This window comes from Oryzias latipes, chromosome 16 (assembly GCF_002234675.1).
Source record: "Oryzias latipes chromosome 16, ASM223467v1".
Taxonomy (NCBI): domain Eukaryota; kingdom Metazoa; phylum Chordata; class Actinopteri; order Beloniformes; family Adrianichthyidae; genus Oryzias; species Oryzias latipes.
This window is the reverse complement of record NC_019874.2, coordinates 6778696-6801074: the sequence shown is the minus strand read 5'-3', so window position 1 is coordinate 6801074 and position 22379 is coordinate 6778696. Positions and strand designations below refer to the sequence as shown.

Here is a 22379-nt window from a genome sequence, read left to right as displayed (position 1 = left end):
CTACGGGCGACCAATGGACACACATACACCCTGTGCATGGGCGTGGTCAGTAAGGGGCCAGTATTCGCAGCTTACTAAAGACTAGAGTGTGCCATTCGAGCACTGATATGATATGATAGCGTCACCTGTATGTCATAAGTGTGTTTAACTTACATTATTCTAACATGTACTTCTCAATCCATTTACCACATGCATGACAATGGTACGATCCATTTTCACGACGTCCCTTGACCCTCAAGGGAACTGCAAGACACACCTGCAGCCGCTCCTCTCTATGACCCTCCATGGGCCCAGGCAACCTAAAAACCCACAGAACCCGTAAAGGTCAACCACCCTAAATTCTTTTAAAATGTACTAACGTACCGGTATATTGTGCTGGTGGATACATATCCTACACCTTCAGCTCCTCACTGCTGTTACTGCACCTTCTCAGACTTCATGACTGCCTGTCCATGAGTGATGGTAAAGTGCCGGCAGATGAGATTAGGGCAACAGAGGGGACAATTAAGAAAAATCTTTATTTGCCAGCATCGTATCTGCACCCTTGTAAATTGTCGATCAATTAAGCAGATCGGCTGTTCTGACCTTTTACTAAATACTAAACGCCAATAAATAATACAGTCAAAAATAACTGTGTTGGCTGTAATACCCAAATGCTTCATTCTGAAAACGAGTAGACTGACTCAGACAAAAATTTCTTTTTATCTTAAACCCCTTCTAACCTGAATCTGTTTTCAATTATATAAAAATTCTTCAATGTTTTTTCCATTCAAAGTGATGCTAAATTATTAGACGTCCTGGATTTAACGATACGTTACAAATTAGCGACATATGACATGAAGGACTTAAATTAGTCGTTAAACATCTCATCCATACCATCTAGCTTTGATCTGAAAACAAATATCAATGTTTTGGGAAATGCTGCATCATGTTTTCAGTTTTGTCTTGTATTGTGGAATGTTTTTTACTCTGCACAAAGCCAGTGAACTAGAAGCTGTGCAGGGAGAGTCCCCTGTTAAAATGTGGGCATCAAGGCTGATTGATTCAGATTACCATGCAGAAAAAGGATCTGAAGGAGCTGTTTCCATGCTGTCCTCCTCAACCTGTTGGATCTACCGTTTGCTTCATGATTCCATCAGGATTTCTCTGGAGTTCATGGAAGCACGTTCAGTTGAGCTGAAGAGCTTTAAGTCTAAGCAGCTTATTTTTCAAATGGCAATAATTACCTCATTCTCATTAGGAAAGCCTAGATTGATCTTCATATTAGAAGGCGGCTTCTCCAAACAGCTCCAACAAAGGCAGAATAATAATCAATGTTTTCCCACTACAGCTTCTTTTCTCCAACTTTAAAGTTTATCCTATTTTACTTTATTTCTACAAACTGTATTCATTTATTTTCATTTAAAGAAGATTTTTAAAATATTTTTTAAAAACATTTTATTTTTTATCAATCTGAGTTTATTTTTTGACTTGGTAATAAAAAAGCAGCAGGAGGGTCTTTCAGAGTTTTGCAGCATTTTTGGCATAAAAGCTCATCTAACATAACCCATAAGGACCCAGACCTCTTTTTTCTTAAAAAATAAAATTATGTGTATTTTACCACAAACCAAGTTGACCACAGAATCCATTTCTGATAATTTTCTGTGACACAAATGCCACCACGGGTTCTTATGGGTTGTCAAAATAAAATAAAATAAAATAAAATACTAAGTTGTGTAGAAATGGAGCACAAACACCCAGTGAGTCATTTTTCAAACTATTGTTGTTGTGAGGAGCTCATTCTTTGCTGTGGTGTGAAGGAAAACCTTGTTTGTTTGCACATTGAATAAATTGATTAAATGCCAACAAGGATAGAAAATATTATGAGAAAAAAGTTGCTAAATATGTTAGGAGTAGTCTTTTCTGATTTTTTTTCTTTAATACTGGCTAAGAGGAACAGCACATGTAGAGGTTTTGGAGATAGAGAAGGTTAGTTAGCCGTCAGATGCACAGGTGAGCGCTGGAGATTTCCTGAAGAAGCTGCAGTGGCTAAAGACATCATTGGTGAGTCGCTGCGAAGAGCGTATGACCTCACCAGATTCCCCAAGGCCAAAGAGGTGGGATCTGGAATTCCTCTGACAGGTGATGACCGACATAGAGCTGCGTCTCCATTATGAGTATTATGAGACTAGGACTCCGGACACTCCACAATTTCCTAGGCGAAAGCAGAGGAGGAGAAACACAGGTGAAAAGAGACAGACAGAAATCCCTGACCCAGGCCAAAAAAAAGGTTGTAAACATGAAAAGCTAAAAGACTTAGGCCAAATCTGAATTCTTCCCCTACCCTTACGGCTTCTTCCTAACTCTACATTTAGCCCTCCAAATGGAGAGGTATGCAAAAATAGTGTGAACAGTGAATTCGGATTTGGCCTTAAGCTATGATTTGCTGAAACATGAACTGACTCAACGCACCGGCAGAGAAGGAATGAAGCTGAAGGCCTGTAATACAGTGAATGATCAGTTAACAAGAACAGGTAAGTGGAGGCAGACTGAATGAAAACAGAGGAAAACAGTGAAAGCACAGGACACATCATGGCAAGGCCAGACTGAGATGATTCGGACACGTCCAGAGGAGAGACCGTGACTCTATTGGTAGAAGGATGCTGAGTCTAGAGCTGCCAGAGGAAAACCAAAGAGGAGGTTTGGGATGCAGGGAGGGAAGACATGAAGGTAGCTGGTGTTAGAAGAGACGATGCAAAAGACAGGGTTAGATGGAGGAAGATGATTCACTTTGGCGACCCTTGAAGGGAAAAACCCGAAGGAAAAGAAGATGTGCTTTATTTATGTATTCATTACAGAATTTGTGTATTCACGACTTTTCTATGTACTGCTGATCTTTCAGTTATAAAAAAACTTTTTAAAACCCTATTAGTATTGATAATTTCTATCTTTTTCCTTCAAACAGCTGTGGAGTGGTGCAGCGATGAGGTGACTGAGGGAGTAAAACTGAATAAAGTTTCAGCTATTGGTCACGCTCCAGCAGCGGCACCCACAGCCATGCGGCTGCGTTTGCCAGCAGCGCTGCTTGTGTGCGCTGAGATAAGCTCATATTTGCCTTGGCAGCACGGGCTGGTCACGCAGCACCAGAAGGCAGCTTCCACAAATCCAGAGGAGGGTCTCTCTGTCGCCCCCCTCTTCGTCTTGCTTCCTCCCTCTTGGTCGCACCTCCTCAGACATGTCTTTGTGGAGCTTTTCGTTTCCTCCTGCCCCATCAGCACTTGACATTTCCTGCTTGCCTGCAAGATCGATATTCACCATTCCTGGCTATGGTTTTGCTCCGTCTAACTTCCTTTTTCAAATAGAAAACGAAAACGTGTCCAGCTTTGACAGCCGGTTTATCATTAAGAGTAACATCAGGTTTTACCCTACAGATTTGAAGTATGAAAGGGAACAGACGGTAAGTGCCAGCTATGACAAAGCTGCCGTCATTAAAACGACCGATATTCATGTATAAAACTGTGAGTGCTCGTGACCAAAAGGAGCTCCTCATGGAATAGTTAGTTTCTGCGTGTGTTGGGCTTTTGGCAGTTTGGGTATTTTGGGTGCGCTCACTAACACTGTTAATCCTGGGAAAGTGCTGGTGCCCCCCGGATACCACCATCTGCACCAGCTATTGGTAAGAAAAGCCTGACAACAGTGTCCCTCCAGGGCTGCATTTATGCAGAAAAATCACCAGCTGAGGTCAAGTTGTGGGATATGACACATTCCGTCTTTAATTATGCCTCGAAATAGAAATAAGATGTGATTGTTTTAATTGTGTTTCGCATTACTGCCTGCAGTCTTTAGTGTAATGAAGACGCAGCTCATGTTGCAGTTGGGAAACCAGAAGGTAGTTGGTGTAGAAAGGGGTATTTTGGGCTCATCTGGTCTTCTGCGCATAGTCCACAGGAGCTGTGAGGGCCTTCAAAGCATTACCACAAAGGTCAGCGCCTCACAACACAGCGATGAGGCAGCTTTGGTGCTGAATTAATGGCAGGCAGAAAAAGTCACCAGTTTTACCAGATGGTGACTCATTCCCTGCCTACTATTCTCGGGCTCCTGTGGCACCATCACCCAGACTTCTGCAGATAACAAATCGTCTTTCTTACGTGAGGATGTAAAAGTGAATCCATCAATATAATTGACCTAATATTAAACTTAAGTAACTTTTTTCCTCTGATGTACAATGTTCACCTTTCGGCATTTCCCTGCAGGGGTTGCCACAGCGAATCAGCTTTCATTGAGAAGCAGAGAGCTTTTACGCTGGATGCCCTTCCTGAGCAACCCGTTATTTTATCCGGGCTGGGGACCAGCGCAGGAAGAATCAGACTTGGGTTCTCTCGTGGCAACGTAGTTGGGCAGTAGAGTGAAGGGCATTGCCCATGGACCCACAAGCTCATCGTCCTCCCTGGGAGTTAAACCCTGATTTCCCATGTGCCAGTGCTATGCTTAACATTCTCAAGATTAATGACCATTGAATGTATTAGAGAACTGACCTGTGTGACCCCCTTCCCTCTCGCGCTCCAAACAGGAAGTACCTGCTGGTTCCAAGAAGCCAAAATCCCATGGACTTCTATAGAGAAATAAAAAATTCAATTGGTCAGAATAACCATTCTTGCTCTGATACCTTTTTTTATCCTCTTTTTTTCACAGTATTCTTTCTGTAGTAGAAGGTATAAACTGACTAGTCAGATGACTCAATAAAGTAGGGAATGCCCGCTGGCCCCCACGTCCAATGTTTAAAACATTTGATTGAAAGATTCTCCAGAGCATGGACTCTGTGTTTCCTGTCCAGAGTAGTTTCAGTTTTTTTCTGCCTCATACAAGCACCTCAAAGGATAAACAGGATTTAGTTCAGCCATAAAAGACAGTTTTTCTTCCTGCTTGCCGTTTTAATGAGACATGACAGGACTGAACCAGCTCTGTGCTTTCACACAGCTCTCTTGTCCTTCATGCCTTCCACAAAGAAACAATAGATGGATTCAAGTGTACTTTACCTTCAGCTTTACAGCAGCTAAACTCAGCTTTTTTCCCCAGCATCCTTTGCTGCCATGTGCATGAGTCAACACTGTTAGATCTAAATCGCTGCTATGACTCACAACTTCGCCTGAAGCAAAGGCAGCAGAGATTACCAAGGTCGCTGTTTGTTTGTTGGAAGTCAGAGCTCTGTCTCCCCCTCTGGTCACCGGCGGGAACCGTCTGAATGTACTTCATCTCCCAGCAACCCCAGCACACAGTTTCTGGATGCCACACACCTGACTTTTATGTGCAATCACTCACAGCATACGTAAGCATTGCACTGAGCCTCACTCAGTGGGAAGTATCGTTTGTGCCACTCTGCCTATATTACCGAGCGTTATATCCAGGCCTGATCCTCTGATTTCCTGTCCCTGTTTTGTCTTTGAGAACAATTGGAACCAGCTGTCTGCCCGTTTAGTGTCGTTGTTGTTCTTCCTTTTCCTCTTTTTTCTCTTTTTCACGCAGCAGCAAAAACTGTTTCTTGTTGCAAGATGGCAGTGAAGGAAAGAGGCTAAATTTACTGCAGATATACTGTAAAGGATCTGTGGCTTGAATTCCTTGGCCTGTCGGCGTAATTACCGTATGTTGGCTGGAGTCTCACTGTGGCCCTGCTTTTGCTGGGCTCACTTTATAAATGCCACAGAGTCAGTAATCTCACCGTTTCCCCACTTTGTTTGGAAAAAGCTCTAACCATTCTCTGGCCAGAATTGATTACATTTTGCTCAAATGAAGAGTAAGCAGTTTTCCTCCGTCGAACCCCTGGACCAGCCTCTGCTATTGATTCATTCTACTGCAAAGGATAAATAAGATCTGCCACTTCACATAACTGTTGATATTTGTTTCTCTTTAGCTCCTGACTTTATTGCCTCTTATTCAAAATGGATCCACTGTTTCCTTGAGTTTAATGCGCATAAAAGAAAAAGAAACGCAAGAGAAAAGTCAGTTTCTTGATTAGATCTTTGGATGGCTTTAGTTTTAGAGCAGAAGTGAAAGTAAAGTTTAGATGCTTAAAAACAATACTTAACTGCAAAAAGGGGTAAAGCTGTACTTGACTGTGCTTTTACATCGAGGTGACATGTCAGTTCATCTCATTAGCTGTGTTTCCCCTGCCTATTAAATTGCACAAATTGGATTTGGAATAATAAATGCAATGAAAACACTTTTTTTTTAGGATTTTATGAGTCACATGACCAACAACCTTGGGCGATGCACAGCGGGCGCCATAGGAGGTCCCACAGCAACACACAGCTCATATAAAGTTGAGCGTGTCATGTTGAATTGTTGGATCCACAGCTCCTCTGTGAAACCACCATTTCCCAAAATGGCTTCATTTGCAGCCACTCCCACGTGGAAGGAGCTCGCCGCTCCACGGCCTGATTAAGACGCAGACGTCTCCTTTGATCGATTATGATGAGCGCTAGTGCCGTGGCAGAAAACTGAATGGATATGCTGTCAATCAGAGTATTGTTCACATCCATGGCCATGTTTTTGAATGACTTATCGTGTGAGTTGGTACGGGTTTATTTAGATAATTATGTTCTAATGCAATTACGTGTTTTTTTCGACATTTCTAGAATTTTGATAACGGACCAATGTAATATTAGAGATGTAAAACATAAGTTTGAGCTTAAAGATCCGCTCCGATTAGAATCCTGTTTTTGGTGTTTTTAACATGTTCTTGACATTAAATTGCATTTCAGAGTATTTCTTTATTCAAATCCTTGTGAATCAGGAGAAGACTAAAAAAAATACAGTTGGAAAAAGAGCTTGTTTGTGGGGTAGAAAATACAATGGGCGGGCCAGCTCTCAGCAATGGGGAGGGAAAGGGGGGCGGGTTGCTCTCGGCCAACAGTCCCGCCCACAACTCAGAGGCAAATTCCTGTCAAACTTCTATTGCTCTGCAGAAACATGTCCTAGAAAACTACTTTTTTTTGTCTTTGCCTAAAATCATAATTAAAAGACACTGGGAATGCTTTGAACAGGTAACAATAAGATTGAAATGGGACTTTAAACACAACTGGAGTAGCAAGCTGTTTACTGTTATTAGCTTACTATTTTAGGTATTTATCCACAATATTTACAGTGAGTTTCTGCTTTTCTGTATCATTTCTGATCAAACAAAAGGGAAAAAGTTAAGAGTTAAGGTAATAAAAAGACAGATGTAATACCAACTATTGTCGTTAATTCTTATGACAGATGTTCCTGTGTTCTGTTTCTGTCTCATCCTCTTTGATCCCAGCCAATCACAGCAGGTCACCTTTGCACAGTCTGCTTGTAGCGAGATGAACATTAAAATGCATTTAAATGAATTTGGCCCTGTGAACGAATCAGGACTCACAAACATTTCTTAAGTCTTAAATAAATGTTTTGGACGCTTTTTTTTCATTCTTTCTTTGTCCCCTTCAAACAACCTTAGTTGTGAATTTGTGTTTTATCAAAATAAATGAAATAAATTAAATGTAAACAAACGCATTTTACATGGATGCATACTTATTACTTAGGGCTGCACGATATGAGTGAGGAAAACTTGTGATGTGCGATATTAGTGATCAATATTGCGATAACGATAACTTGCGGTATATGAACAAATAGTAAAACAACCAAAAACATCATTCCCATTTCATTCCAACAGTTTAAAAATTCTACTCCAAATGAACCTCGTCGACATGGAAGACGAACCTCTAAGATAAAGGGGCTCCATCCGGTTGGTCAACAATGTGAAGGCGCCCATCCGATTGGTCAAATGCATAGATGGATTTATTTGATTCATTAAATACTTCAAGCTGCCAGAAGATGTTTTAGCACATTTAAGGTAACCATTTATTGCAATTTTCGACATCTTTTGCGATATGCGTATTACACAGTTTGATGTCGCGATAACAATAACTTTGCGATATTTTGTGCAGACCTATTATTACTGCAAACCCGTCTATAACTGGTGAAAGAAGGACGCTTTGAGCACTGTTCTTGAAGAGTTTGAGTTCCTCAGTGCCGAACATGACAGAGGAGTAAAGTTGGGTCCAAACTGGAATGTTTTAGACTTTCTTACAACTCATCTACACCCACCTTAAGCGCTCTGCTTCTCCCCCCTCGGCAGCCTTCCTCAACATTTATGCTTCCAGGGTGACGTTTGCAATGCAGCGCTTTAACCAAGAGGGAGAATAGCTGCAGGATAAGATTTGGCTGGCCAGTGCGCTGCCCCTCCGCATGGGTCACTGCTCCGAACATTCACTGAACGCCACAACTCTGGAAAAGTATCGGGCAGAAGCAAAGCAGCAGAAGCTGCATGCGTGTGGTCTGAATGCTTTCATCTTTTCTCCCAGTGGTTTTGTTGTTCAGAAGATAGAAGTACAGTGCCGGCCTGGAAGGGGAAACATGTAAAGCCAACTCATGTCACTGGATGGTCAATTAGGGTCCATTGGCTCATTTATGATGTGTTTTTTGAAAGTGTCTCCTCTAAAGTCGGTTTGTTGTTTCTTTAAAGTCACTCATTAAATTGTCCGGCATTTTTGCAGCAGCCAAAATGTAAATTCACATGCATTAATTGGTGCGTCATGTTTCCTGAGTCTTCTATTGTGACTGAAGATTCCCCTGTTTCATTATCAGAGCAGGTCTGCTCGTCAAACTGCCACTCTAAGGCTTTCTGAGAGAAAAGCTGCTGCACCTGCAAGAGGAAAGGATCTGTGCAAGTCTGTTTCTCACCACGGACCTCACAGGCCACTGTGGCATTGTTCCTGTAGGACACATATGTCAAACTCAAGGCTGAACATGGCACTTAAGTCATCATCAAGCGCCTAAGAAAGGACCTTATCCTAAGTTTGATACATCTTTGTACGAATGTATAACTGCTGATTGTATTGTTTTGTGTATTATTCTTGCTTTGATTGGTTGAAATAAACCATTTCAAATCCAATCAGAATCAAATCATAATAATATCTGGTCACTGTTGGAGTGGGACTGCTAGCATCTATAGTTCACTACAAATCCCACAATGCACTGCTAACGTGTTGGCACATTGAAAGTCCGTTCGAAAGCCTGTGGGAAGGAATCCTAGCAAAGTTGAAAAAAAAGATCAGGAGTGTCAAACTCATTTTCACTGAGGGCCACATCAGCACAGTGGCTGTCCTCAGAGGGCCAGATATAACTTATACATGTAACTAAATGTAATGAAAAATGAATGTAACTACTCCCTAATAATAAATTATTTATTTACTATAACTTTTTAAAGTGACAGTTACAGTTGCATAGTAAACATATGTTTACATGTTACTTTGGCATAAATCCTTTTAAATTTGATTTAAATTTGATTTTTGAATTTGATGAGGTTATATGGACAGTGTTTAAGTCCTAATGTTTAGTTGCCCAATCTGATATTTCAAGTCCGATTCCCCTTAGATATGAATAAATACACTCCAATTTTTATTTTTTATTTTAAGAAATTAAAAACTTTTATGCTCTCACATAAAATGACATGGAGGGCCACATTTGGCCCCTGGTCCTTGAGTTTGACACGTGCTATAGATAAACAAATCATCACACAGGAATTTTACCACAGATGAACTCCTTCATTTAACCCTGAAAGCCTGACGCCTAACGCTGATGAACGTTTGACACCCCTGTTATACCCCTGATGACTCTATGTGACTCTATGAGCTCCGAACCCAAAGATCACATGACAGCCTCCATCAGAATTATGTTTATTTACTCCAGTATATCATGAACAGACAGCTGAATCTGAAAATGTTTGACAAGTGACAACAGATTTGTTTCTTTGTAATGAATTTTTAGAAATCATGTTGAGCTTTTATAATATGAACCTCTGCTCTGAGTGCCTCAGTTTTTGGTGGAAAACCCTGATTTAGACCATCAGGGCCCCATTTCCTCCTGTTGTCCCAACAGCTCCTCGCATGTTTACAATAAAACAACAGAAAATACCAAAATGTTTCCAGACAACATTCTTCTCTCAGCTTCTACTCATCTTCATCCTTTGTTTTCTTGCTTCCATATGGAGGGGTGACTCCTGATGCAGTGCGCCAAAGGTGTTTCTTTATGCAACGTAGAATATTTAAATGTTTAAACAGTTTCTTTAAACACAATTTTGAAGGATTCCTTTAAAATCCAGATTACTCCCTAAATTAATGACTGGTAACACTTTGATGGTCTCGGCTGCTTCGTATCTGCTGTAATTCTGTTTGATTGATCAGCGGCATTACGATAAAAGTGGTTTGTCAGAACTTTGTACAAACTGTATCATTTCTCTAAAATATTTAATTTTGGAGACCATTTAGGAAAGAATTTGGAGCTTTTTAGAATGCAATCATAAATCCATGCTAAAGTAGGTGAAGTTAAACAGGGATGTAACTCCTCTTCAGCCCCCCCCCATGAGAAAAAAAGGACTCTGGTTTCTTCTCCTATGGTTTTAGACTTTGCAGTTTGTTGTCACATCTTCTGAGCGGAACTTTTTATCATCTTTTGACCAAAGAGCACAACAGGAAAAAAGTGGAGGGGCTAATTTGGAAGGGCGGGTGCCTGCTAACCGAATGCACTGATCTGACAGACAAAATCTGCCATCACTCCTTTTCCTCATCCACAGTATATAGACGTCAGATTAATTGACATCACATCTTCATCATGCTGCTGCTTTAAAGGTAGTTTTTCTCCACTTTCATCAACTCAAAAACTGTCTCAGTCAGCCGCTGTGTTGTGGATTCCTTGTTACGTGGCTGCGCTGCAGTGAAAAGCCCTTTGAGGAGTTTGCTAGAGTTCTGCACATTCATCTATTTTCTGAACCACTCTCTGGGTTGTGGGGTTGCTGGAGCCTATCCCAGCTACTGTTTGGGGAGATGGGGTAGACGATGAACAGGTCGCCACTCTGTTGCAGGGCCACACAATCACACTCACATCCACACCTAGGGGCAATTTAGAGATAGTGTTGGAGCATGTTTTTGGACTGTGGGAGGAAACCAGAGAGCCCAGACAAGGACATGCAGACTCCACACAGAAAGGTCCCAGCGGGGATTTGACCTTCATGCTGGGACGTAAGAGGGCTAACCACTACACCACTGTGCAGCCCCCACAAGTTTCTCATGAGTCCTTAAAACATCCCACCAGCGTGAGAGCCGGAGTTCTCAGATTGTGAGAAACATGAGCACAATTTGATCTGCTGAGTCTGAACTTGTGGCTAAATAAATGTCGGTAACCGTCTTTTTATTTGACTTATCTGATACCGTTCTTATTGATACACTGTCAAATGTTGCTGGAAAAAGCTTCTCTGATGAACTGGTGTGACTCGTCTCTCTCCAAAGTTGATTACATCTTCATTGCGCTCTAATTGACTCCCGTTAACTGCTGTGGACTTATCCGTGTGATTACATCCATTTAGCCACTCAAACATCTCAGATGATGCTTTATGATCCCAGTTCACAATTTAACCAACAATTTATCCATCTCCTTCAGGAGGAGCGATTCATTATCCAATCTAGGGTACTTGTGGACTGACATCAGGTGATAGATGGAGGCTCTGCAGGGTGAGGATGTTTCCAAAGCAGCAGAAGATGCTGCTTTGGAAACATCCTCGTTGGACTTGGGTCTGCCCGTCTTACTGCCATCTCCGGTGTATCTGTTTGCATTCTGACTCAGATGCCTGTCTGGGGCAGAGAGGCATGCGTGGAGCATCCTTTGGTGCAACTGAATGATTCATGAGAGGTGTTTTAGGGTAATGATGAAATATACGACTGTATCTGTGTTTAGAAGAAAGCAATTAACTCCTGGGGAAGAGTTCAGCTGGGATAATAAGGTGGATGCCGACACAACAGACTGTCTTTTGTTTGTTTGCCTGACAGTGTATCAGTGTTATGGCTCCTCTTTCTGTCTTCCTGTCAGGTTTATTGTGAGTTTAACCTTCAGCACAATGCTGGGCTTCATTATTTTAATAAATGGCTCTGTATGAGGAGAGCAGTGGTGCATGTCTGATGCATGTCCCCTCTCTGCACTTACGTCTCTTTTTTTTCCAGTCCCCCACTACCCTTTGTGTCTTCTTGCTTGCCGTTCCTCTCTCGTTCTGCACTTTAAAGCATCTTGTGGGGGCTCTTCGGTGGCGGGACATCATTAAGGCTGAAAAACAGTGTCGGCGTGAGAACGAGAAGATGAAAACGCTGATAAGCGGACTTGTGCAGTCTTCCAGCTTAGCCGGCGGTCATCTGTCGCTTAGGCCGGCCAGTCTCCCGTGGCAGCTTCAGAGACCCACAGAGGATGGATGACCGCGGGCAGGTGCAAAGGAAGCAGCGTTGAAAGATGGTCTGCTCTGATGTCGCCACTCATCGATCACCACCAGCCACCCTGTAGATGAGTCCGCAGAGAGTCGACAGGCAATAGAGGAGGATTGAATTGTAGGGACAGCGGGGCAGGGTCTCTCTGGATGGCACAGCGACGCCTACTCATTTCTCGTCCCCGCTGAGAGCATTAGCCTGAATCCAGAGGCTCGGCGCCACGCTCTGACTTTATCTGTTCAACTGATTCAGAACATTTTTTCATGCAAAATGCTCATTTGCCTCCGTCTGTAGAACTCAACGTGTAGAATGTTCTCACCAGGACTTCAGGGGAGATTAAACAGAACATGGCTTCTCTGCTCACACGTATCAAAACAGGAGAGAAGAATCTTTCCCTCAGTTCAGTTTATTCACACACAACATCACACCAAGCTAGATTTATTATGCTGGGTATAGCCCACTTCCTTCTAGATTATTCCAATATTGTAAAAACAGTTTTTATTTAGTAATCCCAGAATTCAGCAGGAAAGGGGCTACAGTGCTGAAGAAAATTCCTCTAAATGAAAGATTCAGAAAAATCTCAGTAAGACCGAGCATCTGCTGTGACGCATCAGACTGAGAGGATGGGAAAGAGACAAACCCAGAAACACTGGAACATCTGCTGTGATGGTCGTTGGTGCAGGAATGAGAGAACAAGACGTAGAAAAAAACAAACGTCAGTTAGAAGAAATAAGAAAAGATGTTAAGAACTGCAACAAGGACAGGATGGAGACAGACCAACATCTGTAACGGAGCAAAGAAAATCAGGTTTTGAGACTAAACAACCTTTTCTTTTAAACATAACTCATCATTTAAGAACTATCATTTAAGATTCTCTGGAGTTTACAAACATCCTGAGAGTAAAGAATTACAGAAGTTTGATCAAATGCATTAAACATTTTCATGTTTGCCTCAATTATAATGAATAGTAAAAAGGCTTAACGTGAGTTTCCAAATTATGAAAAATGTTTAATGTCCCACTTAAACTACGTTTCTATCTATTGAAAAAGTATTCCCAATGGTCTTTTAATAATGATTATGCTATTTTTAGCCCAAATCTAAAAGAACAATGTCATTTCATGGACATAGTTTCTTCAGAGCGACAGGAATTCATTAGAAATCACCTCTGAGTTGTGGGCGGGACTCTTGGTGCACAAGTAAGCCTCTGCTGATATCCCATCATCCCTTTGTTTACTCTAGCTTGCTGACCCTGCTTTGATAATGTTTCTGTTAAAAATATGTGGTCACAGCATTGGATTACTTCAGAAAATGTGTTCTGTCTTTCATTCCTGACGCATAACTTTGATCTTTATCAATGTTTACTTTGTAAAGCAGAATTAGGAAGAAGAACAGGCCTTAATATGAACATTTACCTTGCAACCATTGACAGTAAAATAAGAACTGGACTGCACAAACCCCTCCCCCCGGCATTCCAAACAGGAAGTACATGCTGGTCCCAAGAAGCCAAAATCCCATATAGAGAAATAAGCAGCTGTTACTCAGTCATTCTGCTCATCAGAATAATCATTCTTGCTTTACTACCTTCAATTTACATCTTCTTGATTATCCTCATTTCTTTCATGATGTGTTTGCTGTAGCGCAAGTTATTCATGTTATAAACCGACCAATCAGATGCCTTTATAAAAGTAGTTTGATTGACAGATTCTCCCTTGCCCACTTTCGTGGTAGGGGTGTGGCCTTCTAACATGCTCACTCCTGATTGGAGAGAGTGGTTGCCATGGGAAGACGGGGTAATCACAGCTTACTGAGGACATGTGGTTCCAACAGGGCGAAGGACATATCGCAGAAAAATGGCGACTGAATTGACTTTATTTGGTCGGAGCACACAATTCATCCAGTTATATGTTATACAGACAATGCTTGTTACACACAGGTTCGTGGCAGTTGTCAGAATATTTTTCACATAAAAATACTTTTTTTTAAAGACATTTGAAGCCCTTTCTTTTTTTGGTGAATGTTTGTTTTAACGTTTTTAAAGAAGCCACTAGAGAAAGTTTAAATGATACTATTTACCTGTAGTTTTAAAAAGATTTAGTTCACTTCCCCTGTAAAGATGCAACATTAAGGAGGAGCTTAGAATTGATTTTAAAGGCATCTGAAAATGTTTTTGTCTTTTCTCGTTCTCCATTTTTAAATTAGGAATTGGAATTGAGTTGTTGTTTTGCATTGTTGTGAATAGTTTTTTGATGTCGACTTAAAGAGATAAAATAGCTTCAACCTAAAAAAAATAAAAGTTTAGAGGCAATACTGGGAATGCAAGCTTAGAAAAGAATGGCCTTTGTTTCTTTATAGAAGATTCCCTGAGAGAATGCGCAAAATGTTCCTTTTAAAGACCCTCTGTAATAAAAATGTTGTTTTTGGTGTTTTGAACTTGTTCTAATAGCAATTTTCTCATGATGGGGGACATTTATATAGAAAATGAAGCATAAACTAGCATTATAAAATATAATAGATCCAAGATTTGCTCATTTATTATGTTTTTCATTTAACTGTCTGACAGCCAGTGAGAAATGTAACAGATAAAACCTCTTTAAAAAAGTTTGTGTAAATAAAATAATATCCTTATCTGTTTGCAGCTGGAGCACAAAGCACCAAGCGACCTACATTCCCTGCTTCCTGTCTTCATGCTAAGCTATGTTTATAGTCTTCTGGCTTTAGCTGAATAACTTTTAGAGGGAAAACAAATCTTCTTATGTTACTCTCTAGAGAAAGTTTCTTCTTTTTCTTTCCTTTCTGTGGTCTAGGAGCGATGAGTGCAAATGGTTTCCTGGCGACACATCTACCTTCGTTCTAAAGGACAGGTTGATCAACTTGACCTGCTTGTTTTCTTTGCTTTTGGAAGATAATTTTACGGTTGGTGCTGATTTATCTGCAGTGGCTCATGACACGAGCAGTGCGGCTCAAGCGTTTCTAAGACGATGTGGGGGCCGAAATGTACTGTGTTCTTGAAATGCAAACACAGAAAGTAAAGGACGTTTGAGTGGCAGCAGTCAGGCGTTTTCATCCAAAGCAGAGGAAAATGAAGCTTGTCTTTTTCTTCAGATGAAACGGTGATTCATCTTGGCTTTGTCTTGAAGAAGAGCCGCGCTGCGTTTGATTCGTGTCGCCCTCTCATGAATATTTTGGTCTTGTTACTAGTGTGAAAAACATGTTCGTCTGTTGTGCAGACGAGCTCTGGAGGAGCGAAGCATCACTTTTCCATGGAAAGCCTGAGAGAGGGCGGGATTTTCCGACAAGGGCTGTTCAACACCTGTGATTGCAGCGATTGTGCGAATGCCTCCGCCTGATTCCTCCCAACAGCAAACTGTCTTCAGCGGCCAAACAGCGGGATAACTCATCACTGCTGTCAGAACATCTCGCATGTCTCCAGAATTCCACTGATAAGCTGCTTTATGTGGGTTCATTTGTGCCACATGAGTGAGCGCGGCTGCATTCACGTCGGTAAACAGGAAAGACCAGATTGGAAGCGTGTGAAAGAAGTGCTTGCAGTGTGTGCACACATGTGTAAAAGAGGCCTTTCACTGCTCACTCCTGATGTTCACGTCAGCTCAGCTCACGAAGCATTTTGTGTGGGTTTTTTGACGGCAGGGAGAGCTGCAGCTCCCCCCTGGCTGAAGTTAGTCTCCCCGAAGGAAAGCACTCCTAGACGTTAGCCCACCAGGATCAGGAAACACCTGGAATTAACTCTCACTCTTTAGGATCTTCTTCCAAGTGATGGCAAAGCCATGTGCACGAGGCTCTGAGCTTCTACTTGCTTTGCCTGCTTAACAACATTACTGTGTAGAAGCTATTGTGTGTCTTTTCTCCTTACAGGATTTGATACGATACCTGGTCCACGAATCGATACAGAAAAGATTTAACTAACTTTGTGGCGGTACAATACAGCCCACTTCTTTTACTTACCCCTTGTGCTATCCTATGACCCCACCCTTACATTGACGTGTTCTCCCTACCATGACAAAGGTGGATAAAGGTGGAAAGATTTCATGTAATCCATGGACACCAGTGAAGATCACAAATCATTGAAGGAAAAAGGTTCAGAGCACTGTCTATTGGGTCTAGATGACCCAACTCCCAATGTTAAAGTTCTTAGGCTAGCACAAGGGTTAAATGGATACTCTCTGGATATGTATTATCCATTTAGTGTGTATGACCATAAATGAAAATGTCTTTTAGCAGAGAAACTCATTTTGTTTTTATTTCAAGTACCAAAAACCTCATGTCTAAGGACATAACAGCTTCAAACATTCAAACCGGCATTTTGGGTCTTTTAGACAGTTTTGTTCTTTCTGGTTAAATAAGAGTCTCATTTTAATTTAGGTTTTGTTTGAAGTGCTGTGAAAAAAAGGTATATGTTCAATGAACACCATACACATTCCTCACTGTGGTTCACCTTCAGCCAACTGGAATTGGTTCCGCTTGGTAGAAGTAAGCCTGTGATTGGACATCCTTTGCTTGCATCACATGTACAAACAGAAGCAAAGCCTATCTCCAAATTCTTTCTCGACTCACTACATAATGCACTATGCAGTGCGTTCACCATTTTGTAGTCCTGTCCGAATCTACAATTCCAAAAATCGAGTGCTCTAGAAATTTCCCAGAAGTCTCTGCGCAAAACCAGTTTGTACCATGCTCACTAGATTGGCAAATACAGACCACAATGCATTGCGTTTGAACATTTTTTGCAACACAAAAATATGTTTAAATGTATTTTTTAAATAAATCATTAATGATTTCATCAACAGAACACAGTGTATTCATAAATAGTTGTTGTAAGACGCTCGTATTGATCAGATTTTCACTTTGTGCAATAGGTGACATCATAAAAGTAGTGAGCAAGGTGTCCAATTTGCTTTTACGATCCAGGGCAGTAAAGTGCCACACTGTATAGTTTTTTAGTAGTTCAGGAGTAGGGAGGGAATTTCAGACATAGCCAAAGGGAGCAGAGACACAACAAGAAGAGAAACGGACAAGGTTTGACAGAAACTGATTAGTTACTTCCAGATTTAATGTTTTACCTTTTTACTGACACAATCTTGCTCCTTTTCTGTGGTTCTCAATTGATACTGCTGGTATTCCCAGTACTAAATCAATTTTTTGATACATATCTGTTATCCTATACATCCCTAGCAGAAGCACTTCCAAAAAAAATCTTTTCAAAAGAAAGTGTGACTCACTGAATAAATTATTGTTTTGTGCACAAAGGTCTCTGATTATGTTGTGACATTTGTACAAAAAAAAAATATATATATATATATATATATATATTTATATATATATATATATATATATAAGGTTAAAATAAAGTGATGATGAAACATGAAAAAAATCTGTTTCTTCAAAACTTTGCACACAGTCAACATCTGGAAAAGAGTTTGCAAAGATTCCGAAGAATACGAGGCTACAGGGAATAACAGCTACCTCGGGGTCTCCAGAGTCTCTCTAATCATCTCTGAAGCCCATATCAAACACGCTGGCCTAAGTAGAACAAAGTCCCTTCTATAATTCCCATGCAATAACGCTCGTGTAGTTGGATGAGCACAGAGGGAATTCTTCCATTTTCTCTCTTTGGTCACACAACAGCTTAATTAGAGAGTGAAGGAGTTCTCCGGGAACACAGATTTTTAAGCGTAGATTGTTGTTGAAGCGTGTGGTTCACTGCGTTTCGCCTTCCTGCTGAAGGGGGAAGAGGCCAGTCAGCTTCTCTCTGAGGACTTTATTGATGACTTGATGACCGCTCTGTGCAGCTGAACAGCAACACGGTAGATCAGACTCACACAGGGTCCATTTAGGGAGCAGGGAGGAGGCGAGTCGGAGAATAACGGCAAGTGTGGCAGCTGGTTCATGTGGGAGGAGAGGACCAGATGAAATCCAGCTGATAGAATGTCCTTCAGGTGTCTCATGAGTCAGCATGACTTGTGTTTAATCTGACTCAGAAGGTTAGGTTGACCTGTTTTCATGAAGCGTTTTATCTTCCATCAAGAAAATACTTGGTTGTTTTGATGGATTACGTGTATTTAAAGTATGTTTTTATTGTGTGGCTATTGGGTAATCTTACCAGGTCTTTCATTCATTTTCTACATTATCAATCAATGATTTTTACATATCGGTTACGTTGCTGTTTACTGAAATCGTGAATAAAGGTTTTCTGAAGATAATCAATCATTAATAAGCTCTGGATTTTGTAACTTGAAAAGAATCTTTCTGATCAGAACCAGATTATAAAAAACTATGTAAAACAAAAAAATGAATTACACTCCTCTCCTCTCCACTCCTCTTCAAGCAATACATCAAGCTCTACTTGTGTTTACCTAATGATCACTATATTAAATTAACCAAATGTGATCTAAGTGTCTTTTTTTTGTTTTAGTTTCATTTTTTTAATTACATATGTGGATTTCATGGTTTCTTTAATAATTTTGATAAATCTTTGTACATTCTTTATTGCTTTGACTACAATGCTTGAAATCAATCAATCAATATATCAATCAATCAATACATCTTTACAATTAATGTTCCAGTCACTGAACTGATGGATAAATCAGCTGTTAAAAACATTTAAAGAACATCAGATAAGTCAAGATAAATAAAGTGAAATGTTTTCCTCTTAAGCAAAACAAAAGAAAAAAATCAATAAATGAATAGAATTACAAGCTATTGCATGAAAAGGCAACAATTAGCTGAACTGTGTTGGTTCAGTAGTGGAAACCACAGCTTGCATTACCCAAGGTGACCAGCAGATGGAGCATCATCAACAACAGTGGGCCTTGTTTGGTTTCAGTAAAACCAGAGCCAATATGTCTGCAAAGGAAAACTCTTCTCTTTCTAACACAAATTATTGAGAATTTAAGAAAATGTAGGATGTTTTATTTTGTCTTTCAGCTGAAGCGGCAGAATGTTTTTTCCTCCTCCTGGTGACTCCATCCTTCCATCCCCAGGCATATGGGATTGTTTTTCCTTGACTCAGTCACAGTCCAGACTAGAACTGTTTTATTTTTGGCTCCACTGAGTGTCTCACATTTAGCAATCTGTAACATTTTCCAAGCACCTCGCACAGGTTTAGCATGTCAACTGGAGCTGAATCTAAAACAAATTCAGGTTAAATCTGTAGGTTAAAAAAATGTTTAGGTGTAAGGTGCAATAGTTAAAAAAAGGAAAAATAAAAAAAAACTATTTAAAATCATTCGATCAGAGAAATACACTGTATCTATGTTTTTATGACCATTAAGCCATTTATTTCTTAAATGTAGCTTTTAAATAGTTACAATAATTGAATTATTAGAATTTACTTTGTGTAACAATTTTAACTTACTTTATTTTCAATAGCAGCAGATTTAAGTTCCCTTCAAAATAAAATACCCCCCAAATTATTCTGCTGCAGCAGATTTACTTCAATTAAAAACTTAAAAAAGCTAAGTTTAAAAAAAAAACATGACTCTGGTGTGCCGTAATTCTTTTTCTCCCTTTACCAAATATAAACAACATTGGTGTATAATCAATGACTCTTAATACATCCAAATGTGCTTGAAGCTTATTCCAATAATTCACCCCTCTTACCATTATTTCTTTTATCAGTTATCTGACATGTTAAAATATTAAATCTAAATGACAAAACTTACTAATTAACTAAAAGAAATGAACTACAAACCTTGTTTTATTGAAATCGTTAGCAGTCTCCATGAAGCCAAAGAGCTTTGGAGGGATGAAGGAGCTGCACGGGGCTCCAGAGCCTGTGGTTGCAGACCCTTGGCCTAAACGTCAACCCAAATGTTTGCATTCTTCTTCTTCATAGTAGTAGTAGTAGTAGTAGTAATAGTAGTATTACGCTGCACTGTTAGTTATAGGTCTGCACTATGAACCATGAACTTGCTGAGTGTCTGCCTTCCTCCTCTGAGTTTGAGCTGCAGTAAACAGAAGACTCAGTTCATGTGTCTGATCCTGCAGGGGCCCGTGAACAGAGCCCTGGGGGTCAGTGGGACAGTGGGTTGCAGCATGTGACGCTCCTCTAGAGGGGGGGAGGAAGAGGAGGGAAGAGTTGTTGACGCGTTTCAAAGAGTTCCTGTTTTGGAATGTGAGGGGTGCAGAAGGCCGTTCACAGCGCGGGTTCGAACCTGTAACACACGCGGAGCCGCCGCGGGCCATGCGTTTGTCGTGACGGCCACTCTTCCTTCTGCTCTCGCGCCATGGACCTCTTCTCTTTGACGAGCAGCGGCGCCAGAATGTTCCGGGAGGCCATCTCCCACAGGCTGTGGGCCGGACCCGGACCGGAGGCTGACCCGGTCCGCCAGCACCACGACAGACACAGCCTCCGCGCTCACACAGGTCAGTGCAGCGGTCCGCGCCGCCGGGCGGGTCACGCGCGTTTTTAATGGAAACTCCGAACTTCAAGCCGTGAAGTGACAGTCAGGACGCGCTGAGTCCGCCAGCACAGCAACACAGCCAGGTTCTCCAGAAGTCTTCCCTCTCTCCTCGGTTCAGTTCACTGTGTAGAGAACTTTACTAGACCCTGGAGGTTCGGGTCTGTGCCACAGCGTCTGGTGCGCAGTTGGAGCTCTTGCTGCGCTTTTTACAGCACATTTTTAAGAGGAGTCTGCGCCAATCCGGAAACTTTCAGTGCTGCAGGAAGACCCAGCTGAGGAGTCGGTGCAGTTCTCAGGCTCAGAAACCTGCAGAACTCCGCTGCAGGAAGAGATTGCATTATACCCCTAACATGAGTGAAGACCCTGAGTGTCGTTTGCTCCGTGTGTGTTATGCAAGGCTGGCTGCTGAAGCAGACTTCCTGCACAGACAGAGCTGTCACTGCGCTGCCGCTCTGCGCGCTGGCTGGCCTTCCTGATCTGCTGAACTGATCTTTCTGCAGGAGGAAACGGTTCGCTTCACAGGACGCATGCAGCGTCTGAGGCGTTGCAGACTTCACGTCCATCCGGGGGTGGGGGGGGGCAGCAGCTCTGCAGGCTGTCTGCGTGACAGCTGGACTTTCCTTTTGCACTGAGTCTTCAGGGAAACACATTCATCCAGTCCTGGTTTTTAGTCAACCAGGTAAAGGCGCTGAGTCGGCAATAAAGGCCGCACACCAAAATATCACAGCCTACTCTGCCCTGTTGGTACATTTAATTGGCTCCTCTGAAGGCTCAAAAGTTTCAGTGTGGGGGCTCCTGTTTAGAAGTGCAGGGGTGGTGGAGGGTTGGGAGGGGGGGGGGGGGGGTCAGCTCATGCTCAGTCACTTCGTGGCTCCTGGGCTCTGTGGAGGCCTTGGTAACTGTTCGATCTAATTAGAGCAAAGATTAATCACATTCATACTCTGCAGCTATGGAAGCGATTCTGTGGCATAATTAAAAATAAAATTCAAAACCAGAAATGCTTTTTCATTTTCTAAATGAAGCTGCATTTGTTGACTCAAAATTAAAATGAAAAATCAATCCTTCAAAATGCGTTTTCATTTTCTTCTTCAACACTGCTTATTCTGTCACTTAATTTAAATGATAATAGAAAATGGTATTTGACATTTCATTTTCTAAAAGTTCTCTGGTAAATGTTTGTCAAAATTCATTTAGAAATGTCTAATTTGACAAATAAAATGGATTAACAGAAATGCTTTTTCCTTTCCAAAATGTAACTGCATCAAATGACTCAAAATTAAAATGAAAAATCATTACTTCAAAATGCTTTTTCATTTTATACTTTAAAACCGCTTATTCTGTGTCATAATTAAAGCGAAAAATGCAAAGAGGGGATTGCATTTTCATTTTAACATCCACCCTGACAAGCTTTGTCTTCGGACCAGCAGCCACCTCGCACCAGCTCAGGCTCCTTCCCTCCCAGAGAGGTGACATTCCATGTCCCAAAAGCCAAGTTCCACACCGGCACCGGCCCCTTTTGAGGTCTCCTATGGGTGGTGGGCCCATGGGAGAGTGGTCCCACGTCGCTCCTTCGGGCTGTGCCCGACCGGGGCCCGTGGGAAGAGCCATGGTCACCAGGCGCTGGCCTGCGAGCCCCAACCCCGGGCCTGGCTCC

The 22379-nt window shown here is 41.5% G+C and overlaps 1 protein-coding gene across 6 annotated transcripts in view; it reads left to right on the top strand.

Annotated features, from left to right (window-relative positions):
• The window catches only part of oxr1 (oxidation resistance 1), a 193786-nt gene that overhangs the window by 93924 nt on the left and 77483 nt on the right, over positions 1 to 22379 (top strand). Inside the window, exon 1 of one of the 6 annotated variants that reach the window (XM_023964499.1) lies at positions 20393 to 20687. The exons of the other annotated variants lie outside the window; for them this stretch is intronic. Within the exon in view, the coding sequence (XP_023820267.1) occupies positions 20549 to 20687 (139 nt within the window). The 5' untranslated portion in view covers positions 20393 to 20548. Of the gene's footprint in view, positions 1 to 20392; positions 20688 to 22379 lie in introns of those variants that run through there. 6 annotated transcript variants of the gene reach the window in all.